Here is a 9,050-nt window from a genome sequence, read left to right on the forward strand (position 1 = left end):
TCGCCGCGTTTGTTGCTAAATCTTACTTGCGCAGAAACACAAAGGAATTTGTTAAGTTCATTTCGATTAATTTCATATAAGAATATACAATTTCAAGACAAATTATGACTTCCCTGAAAATAGTTCGGAATCAAGTTCGAGCCACGAACTTTTCAGCAACTTCTACATGACTTTACAGGTGTGTGGCCAATTTAAGGTGAGTGTAAATGAGCATCAGTGGTCAATATATGGCATTTTATGAAAGGTCTGACAATATGCAGTCAATTTCGGAAAAATGAATGTTGATCCTTCACTCAAAAACTAACTGAATAAATAATGAGAAAACAGTCTATGCACTTTTTTAAAATTTTGTTTTGCTAATTATTGTTATTATTATTTGGTCTAGGAATTAATTCGTGCGGTTCGTACGCACACATTGAAGCTGTAGTATAAACACAAAATACATAAATACCTTAAGAAAAATATTGTCCATCGCTAGCCACCACTTTCGCCCATCTGTCAGGCAATGTACGGATTCCGTGGCGAAAGAAGTCCTCATCCTTGGAAGCGATCCAGTCAGAGACCCATGTTTCGATATCTTCTGAAGAAGTAAACCGCTGTCCAATCAAATCGTTGTTCATGCAATCGAACAAGTAGTAGTCCGAAGGAGCAACGTCTGGTGAATACGGCGGGTGGGGTAAAACTTCCCATCCGACATTTTCTAAGTAGGTTTTGACCGGTTTTGCGACATGTGGGCGAGCGTTATCATGTTGAACAATAAGTTTATCATGTCTGTTCTCCCATTCTGGTCGTGTTCTGGCCAGAGCTTGCTTCAAACGCATTAATTGTCGTCGATAACGTTCTCCATTCATAGTTTCACCCGGTTGCAGCAGCTCATAGTACACCACACCTTTCATATCCCACCATATGCGCAGCATAACCTTTGCACAGTGAATATCTCGTTTTGGTTGTGATGGACCTGGTTCACCTGGTTTCACCCAGGCCTTTTCTCGTTTAGGGTTCTCGTAATGGATCCACTTCTCATCACCCGTAATAATTCGATGCAGAAACCCCTTTCTGCTCTGTCGTTGAAGCAGCAATTCGCAAATGGTTTTTCGTCTTTCAACGTCTCAGTCTTTCAATTCATGTGGAACCCAATGTGACATCTTTTGAATCATTCCCATGGCTTTCAAGCGTTTGGAGACTGTTGTTTGATCAACGCCTAATGCTGCTGCAAGTTGTTCCTGCGTTTGACACGAATCCTGCTCGAGCAATGCTGTCAATTCTTCGTCTTGAAATTTTTTTGGCTGTCCAGCTCGCTTTTGGTCTGCCAAGCCGAAATCACCACTTCTAAACCGTGCAAACCACTTCTGACACGTTCGCTCAGCTAGAGCATGGTCACCATATACTTCCACCAAAATACGATGACTTTCAGTCGCACTTTTCTGCATGTTAAAGTAATGCAGCAGGACACCCCGCAAAAACACTTTATCAGGCACAAATTGCGCCATGTTCACTTAACTACAAACTGGTGTTGTTGACGCTTTAATCCACTGCCCTATACTACGAACGATACGCGATGATAGGGGTTTGCAACACATGTGTGGATACACGGAACTGTGGGACGCTCCGTTCGTTGCGCCATCTCTTGTCCACCCGCACGAATTAATTCCTAGACCAAATATTTTTTTTCTTTTTTAAGCATGTCGCTTAAGTAATAATTTATTTTGTGTTTTTCTTTGAACAGTTTCAATATGTCTCTCCAAAATGTGACTTAATATTTGTGAATTTATCTCTCCGTTAAAAGGAAAGGAAAAAAAAGAAAAAAAAGGATAGTTCCACAGATTGATGATTGATACTTTTTTTATATATATATACTAGCGTGTAATAGGTTATAATGTAATTACGAAACCCTTTTTAGTGCAATCCATTTAACATCTTAACCCCAAAATCTGAGAAAAACCGTCACTGCCACGATCAAATGCACGTTTATTTCTGTATAATAAATTCGGAATCTATGTATGTCCTGGCAATAATTAACAGAGATGTATATGTCGTACTGTTGACTACTGCACACACGCAGAAACACTAATAAAGTACATAGTATGCTAACACACTCAGAAGTATGCTCGTATGTTATTCCCTCATGGATTTTTAATTATTGATTTGTGTATGTGTATAAAACAGTGATACTAACACCTGTTATTTTGTTACAGTTTTAATGCATCACGGAAAGGATATTTCATCCAACTTCGAACTGAAAGCTTACTAATAACACTACCTACGCCTGATTTTAGTATGCCGTATAACGTGATATGTTTGGCTTGCACTGTAGTTGCATTGGCTTTCGGTCCATTGCATAACATCACAACCAAACGGTAAGTAATCTTCAAAACATTTCAGGGAATAAGTGGAATATACCAAGGTCAGTGAAGAATTACAGTAAATAAAATGTTCTCTTCGGGCTTCTAGGTTTAAAAAGTAATTTTGAAGAAAAAAAAGAAAGAAAGAAAAAAGAAATTCAGGAAAGGTAACTTTATAAAGAAATCCATGTTATTCATAAAAAGAAAGACAAAAATTTTAACTATTAAATATGAGAAGGGTTATTCACCAACATGGGTACACAAATGCGTTATTTAGAAATTGTAACCCACCGAAAATTCCTCTAAACGATATAAAAAAAGATCATAACTCGGGTAAAAGAATACAGTAATTATTTTAAACCTAAATTCAATTAATGTACTACTGGATATGAGATATGCTCCAGTTTTCAGATCCTGATCTATTCTGTTTGAGTGATTTGTTCCTTGAATACTTCACGATTTTTTTTTTCTTTCTTTCTTCGAGGTTAACCTTGCCGCCGGCCCTGTTCCACACCTACCGGTACATTAATGAAATGTAGGCTCAAATTAATCTCTGTGCTTTTTACCTGACCTTGATCAGACATTTCGTTCTCTAGTTATGACTCTTCATTTTGCCGTTCTGACCAATTTTGGACTGGCTGTAGCGTATTTGTGGTTGTACCCCAAGATTAACCTATATATATTAATTTCCCAAAGATTTTTAGTGTTGTTTCCGAACACCTTGTATGTTGCCGACAGCCAGCAAGAGGAAAATTTGGGAGAGTTACAAGTATATAACAAGGGGCATAATGTATATAATTCAAATAAATAACCATTTCCAACAACCTTTTGACAGTACATTTTCACCGAAATAGTAGATATTAACTGATAGTAAAGCTTGCGAAGTTGTGTTTAGAAAACATAAGTTGTAAAATTTTTGCTTTAGTTGCAAGTTCAAACTTCAAATTTGTGTGTCAATTTGAGCGTTGAGAGAACATAAGGGCGAGGAAAACATATTTGAAGCAATACTATCTAAAGTAGATTTTTTTCTGTTTATTTTTAAATAATCGAGTTTTGTTTGCAGCAAACTAATCGGTTTGGTGAGAGATATAGTTTAGTTCAGCTAACTCCAATAACAGTGCTGCCAGGACGCAAAGAATTCTTAGAAATTTAGCTTATACTTTAATGGTCTTTTTCTTTTCTATATGGCATGTAATGACTGTATGTAACATATTGAATCTGAAGTACAAGTTTTCAGACAAATTAAAACTCGTAACACTGTAAGAAAGCCTTGCAGAAGAATCGAGCAATCGTAATGGTGATTGGTGTTCTTTGCATTGAAATCGAGAGGTTCCTGGTTCGATTCCTGAAGCTAAACGTCCTGGCTGAGGTTTTGTTTCTAGTTCCACTAGGTGAATGCTGGCCAAGTACCTATACATGTAGAATCTGGGCTTGTTGTATTGTTAATGATTCTAATGTAAATTGGCCTGCAAGCCGTATCAGTAATCAACGGGTTTTCTTTTTCTGATTAAGAAAGTTTCTAAGACTTGGATAAGTAATGCCAACTGCTACCTTAACACTTGAAGACAGTTGTTGGTCCATGTAATAATCCCTATAACCTGTGAATGTTTTCTCTCTCTCTCTCTTTCTTTCTTTCTTTCTACGTAAACATGCTAATTTTAAATTTTGGGAAACAAAGAATAAAGAGACATTCCTACTCATTTTTCTTTTTCTATTTATTTATTTATTTTCTTTTAATCAGTGTATTTGTTGGTATTTTCTTAATTATTCCATAGATATGTAAAGTATGGTATTACGCATGTAAGAATGTAATATACAAGTTCCGTTCAGTAAGTTGTCTACCTGAAAATGAAATAAGATTATGGAACTTATCTCATTATTTTTTGTATAGTGTTGTTCCACTTGACTATAAAATACTTGGTTCAGTTCGCCTCAAGTAATTGAATACCCTTGAAATAATATCGTGGTTACCAGAACACCTCATTTCAGCTTCCTTGACTGCATTATCGCCAGGAAATTGCCCCCCACACAGAAATATTTTCAGATGCCGAAACATAAAATGGTCGTCTGAAACTAGGTCTAGATTATAAGGTGAATGATTAAGCTCTATGAAGGCATATTCGTTGACAGCAGCCCGCGATTTGCATGACTTGTGTACAGGTCTGTTCTCATGGGGTAGCAGCACACCAGCTGTTTCTATTTGACAGCCTCGCCTAAAGACGACTGTAAAAGCATCAGTGTCTCCAGTTGTTTTCTGTGAAATAATTCCACAATCGAAGAACACTTTCTGGTTCTCAGTTGCCATATTTTTTTTAGCTGACTATTGCACACACAACTTCTGGGAGTTGGATGCCCCTTGATCACAATGATGTGTCCCGTAATAAATCGCTGAATTCTCTTGGCATTATTGCTGGCGAAGTAATTTCTCGTCAGGAATCGGAATTCGCGGTACCCACCTGAAATTGGCTTTCGACATAATTAAATCTATGGATTATACTGTGAACGGTGTCAGGCGAAATACCCAGTTCATGAGTTCTAACACTGGCCTTAACACGACAGTCTTGAAAATCATGTCTTTTTTTTTTTTTTTTTTTTTTTTTTCACAGTTCTGTTGAAGATGCCAAAATTGACCGCTTTGTACGTGAGCCATCTTTAATCGATTCTTTCCCTAATTTAAATCTCTTGACCCAAAACTTCATTTGGTAGTATGAAGGTACATCATCACCGTGTACAGCGCACATCCGCTTGTGAGTTTATTTAGACTTTTCCCCTCCTTTGTGAGGAATTTATTAGGAAGCGACACTGCAAATCACGCACTTTTGACTCGTATGACTTTGCACTTAACGTCCTAAAAACCAAGTAGTTTGTTTTTCTGTTGAGATAGCCTCTGTTGCACACTTAGCTCTCCAGCAGTGAAAAGAGATACCGAAGTAGATCACTTACTGAATGCTCTTCCTACTTTATCGTGTGAAATAATGTACCCTGTGATATTATTCTCTTTTTTTAGGTTATTGCTGAAAGACATTAGCAAAGATAAAGGATTGTTGTCTTCGATGAAGGACAAAGTGAAAAAAATATTTGTAGGACAAGGAAAAACAGAAGAGAAGAAAGAGAAGACGTCCTAGTGAAATGTCTTAGAGTTGATAATTCTAGTCAAACTGTAAGTATAAATGTGCGCGTGTACAAAAATCTGATATGAAATCAACACTTCTTGCCCACGAGATTGGAACTACAGTACGTACTACAAGGAACAAACAGTGATTCCTGCAGTTGGAGTGAATAAGAACTAATTTTGGTTTTCATTACAGATAAATGTCAGTTCTTATAAATGCCTTACGATTATAATTTTTTTTTTTTTTTTGTTATAGTGAGTTGTGTATTTTCGACCTGTTATGAACAAAGAAGAATTTTTGTATGCTGTACAAATAATTGTTATGTGTTAAATTAATAATAGAGGAAAAAAGACATACGTGAGTTTCAAGGGGAACAATGATTTAGGAAAGGCTTTAGTTCATTAGTTTAAAACATCTAACGTAATATTTGAGAAGGGACCAATGAGAGAATGATAGCTGTTTACAAAATTTGTTAGTAAACATAATAAGTGATTTTTCCTTTACAGATGGATTTATTTATAGTTTGTGTTTCCCGTATGTATGTGTGTTGATAAGCGAGTTTTTAGTTGCCGGCTTAACGTTGCAGGTATTAGTGTCATCGTTAGATTGAAAGAATTTCTTTCGTATTTACTTTATTCATGGCATAATATTTGAATTTCTATTGTACGATGTTATCAGTTACAGCAAATAGAGAAATCACTCTGTTCAGTTTGTGTGTAAGTTTTCTGGAATAATAGTGTGTATTTTGATCAAAATATAACAGATCCTGTACAAATTTCATGTATTCTTTCTACATATACTTTACTTTAATAGTCAAATTATAAGGTATCTGTTAAGAGGTAGTTTAAATTTTTTTTTAAAAAAATGCAGTAAAAATAAGTAATTTTAATTAGTTCGTAATACAAAATCTGTGCTATCCCAATGTCTTCAGTCTTGTAAAACGAAAATCCAGCTATTCTGATCAACTTTCTTCAGTATTTTCTCTAATCACACTCAGTGATGCTGGGATACTTTACATATAGGTCCTGACACTTCCTCATATTCAAAATTAAAATTGAAAAATGAAACCATAAAAAACGAGAGTATGAACTTCAGATATAATTTTCACGTGCTCCTCTTTGGTAGACGTTGTCTAGGATTGAGGCAAGATTTATTTTAGGCGCACCCTTGTGAATTCAAATGAAGAGATACTTAAAAGAAAGATAAGATAGAGAGGCACATATAGTGACACTAAGTGTCGATGCTATTTCCATGAAATATGATTAATCCATTATTTTCGGATCGAGAAAGATATTTGGATAGGCATTGACTTTGAAATCACTCATTAGGAGGCGGTTTTGTGGAAAACTCATTTGTGAGGTGTATGAAATAGAGTGATTGTACTTTTTTTGGGGGGGTACTAGTAAGCAGTTTAGGTAGGTCTCGATTTTTTATAAAAAGTATTTAGAACCGACTTTGGTAAAACTCAAACTTTAGGGTGAAACTATTATCATAAAAACAGAAAAAAATATAAATATTAGCTGAACCTGTGCTATTTACACAGCGCACAGTTCTAATATGAGCATGAATCTCCTTCCCACTTCTCACTATATCTGTGCAAGTCCCTTTACAGACACAAATAAAGAACAGGAAGACTCTCAAAGGGAGTGAATTGCTATAGACAAACATATAAATGTAGTAGTTTAATACATAGAATGTTGGAGTGAGTTTGTGGCAAACTTGGATAAGTAATAGATATTACCAAATGCAAATAATTTTTACTTATAATTCCATTTCCAAGTACGCCTCATTGTGTGTTCACAAACCTTCGTAGTTGTCAGCTAGCAATAGGTTTTATCATTCAAATTAAAGTAAAGCGCCTGAACCCGCTATGGGTAACTCCTCAACTAGAATATCAACCTTAACGTCGTAGTGGCAATATTAAACTAATAGGGTCAAAACGACGCCTAAAATGTGGAATAGAAAAATAAAGATAAGTATTTTGAAAATTTGAATGAAAACTGACAAAATTTGGAATCGACCAACGAAAGCGGCACGTTTCTAGCTCTTATGGTTTTCAAGATCTCATTATCGAAAGGATTAGCTACAAACATATAAGTCTAGCATTTTAATATATAGATAATTTCGTCAAACGAATCTTAGTCTTCCAAATAATTACTATTATTATTGATAAGCCCAACAGCATACAGCACAAACACTTAAATTTTATTGTGAGTAAAGAAAAATGTAATAATCTACGAATCCTTTTTCTGTCGTTTGATAAGTTATGCCTTACAATTACAATGAAATACAATCTAAACAAAGAATAAACTATGTATTTTTAGATATAGGTGGAAACAATACATGAAATTATGCATTACTTATTATTATTTATTGTCTCGATTAAAGGTGATGCCTAGTTTAAAACCTTCAGTATTAATGTTTTTAAAATTGACTTTCATTCCATATTTCTCTTTTTTTTTTTTCCACTGGATACTTCAACCCACACTTGTACAAACTTAAGTTTCATTATATTGTATTTCAATTAGTACTTTACTTCCTTTTAGTTACTACTAAAATTATCACTCCTTGGTAACTACGTTTACCATATTTTATTATTATTTTACTTCAGTAATATTTGTCTTATTCTATAGTTTGGTTGTATATAAATTGTTCTGTTACTTCTAGGGTCATAGCGTTTGAAACTTGAATTAAGTATTTTATACTGAACTCTTTCGGATGTTTTTATTTTTGACGATTACGTAAAATAAAACAACATACAGGGGGCTACGATGGCTCAGTGATAGAACGCTTGTATCTGGTGCGTGCGATTCCTGGTTCGATCCCACCTCGGGCCAAGTAGGTTTTGTGATAAATAAATACCGCGTGCATGGGTTTTCTCGGAGTTCTCCCATTTTTCTTCATTGCATCATTTCGTTCATTAACAACACTGTCTCCCTTATCTTCGTAGCACGATCGTGGACCGTTAAGAGAAGTGTATAATACTGACTGCATTCTTGGTGACACTATTGGTTTGTTGGTTTTATAGTTTTAGCACTGAGGTTTTATATGATGTGGATCTACAGCTTAATGTGGGATCCAAACTACAAAAGCTCCCGCTGGGAAACGAGCTAAGATCTACCGCACCAAACCATTTATCCACAAGAGATCCTATGTATCAAAATAAAAATAGTGATAGTGTAATTAAGTTGGAAAAATGGTTAAGTTTAATGGCAAAGGTCATAATAAAAGATAAAAATAGACGAGTTTAAAAGCTGAACCCAATTGTCACAACTAAGGGTACAATTATGCCGAAATTGTCTTATTTCATTCTTCCCTTTTCCTCCTCTAACGAGACGGAAAAGGCAAACCAAATGCATTGTTTTAAATGTAACCTAGTGATAATTCATGATGAATCAAGCTTTTTTATCTGTGGACGATCATGTGGACAGCGCTCTGATTGGCTACACACACACACACACACATACATATATATATATATATATATATATATATATATATATATATATATATATATATATATATATATATATATATCAGTTGTGCTTCCTCAGTGACGTTTAAAACAGGATTACATGTCTTCTTTTTACTGCAA

General features: G+C 35.0%; 1 protein-coding gene across 1 annotated transcript in view; it reads left to right on the forward strand.

Moving 5' to 3' along the window:
* PIG-T (phosphatidylinositol glycan anchor biosynthesis class T) overlaps positions 1-7,055 on the forward strand; it is a 37,092-nt gene extending 30,037 nt beyond the window's left edge. Inside the window, exons 9-10 of the mRNA XM_081757968.1 lie at positions 2,196-2,357; positions 5,350-7,055. Coding sequence (XP_081614094.1) covers positions 2,196-2,357; positions 5,350-5,467 — 280 coding nt within the window. The 3' untranslated portion in view covers positions 5,468-7,055. The remainder of the gene's footprint in view (positions 1-2,195; positions 2,358-5,349) is intronic.
* Positions 7,056-9,050: the final 1,995 nt, after the last annotated feature.

Source organism: Thermobia domestica, chromosome 1 (assembly GCF_964235325.1).
Source record: "Thermobia domestica chromosome 1, izTheDome1.hap1.1, whole genome shotgun sequence".
Lineage (NCBI taxonomy): Eukaryota > Metazoa > Arthropoda > Insecta > Zygentoma > Lepismatidae > Thermobia > Thermobia domestica.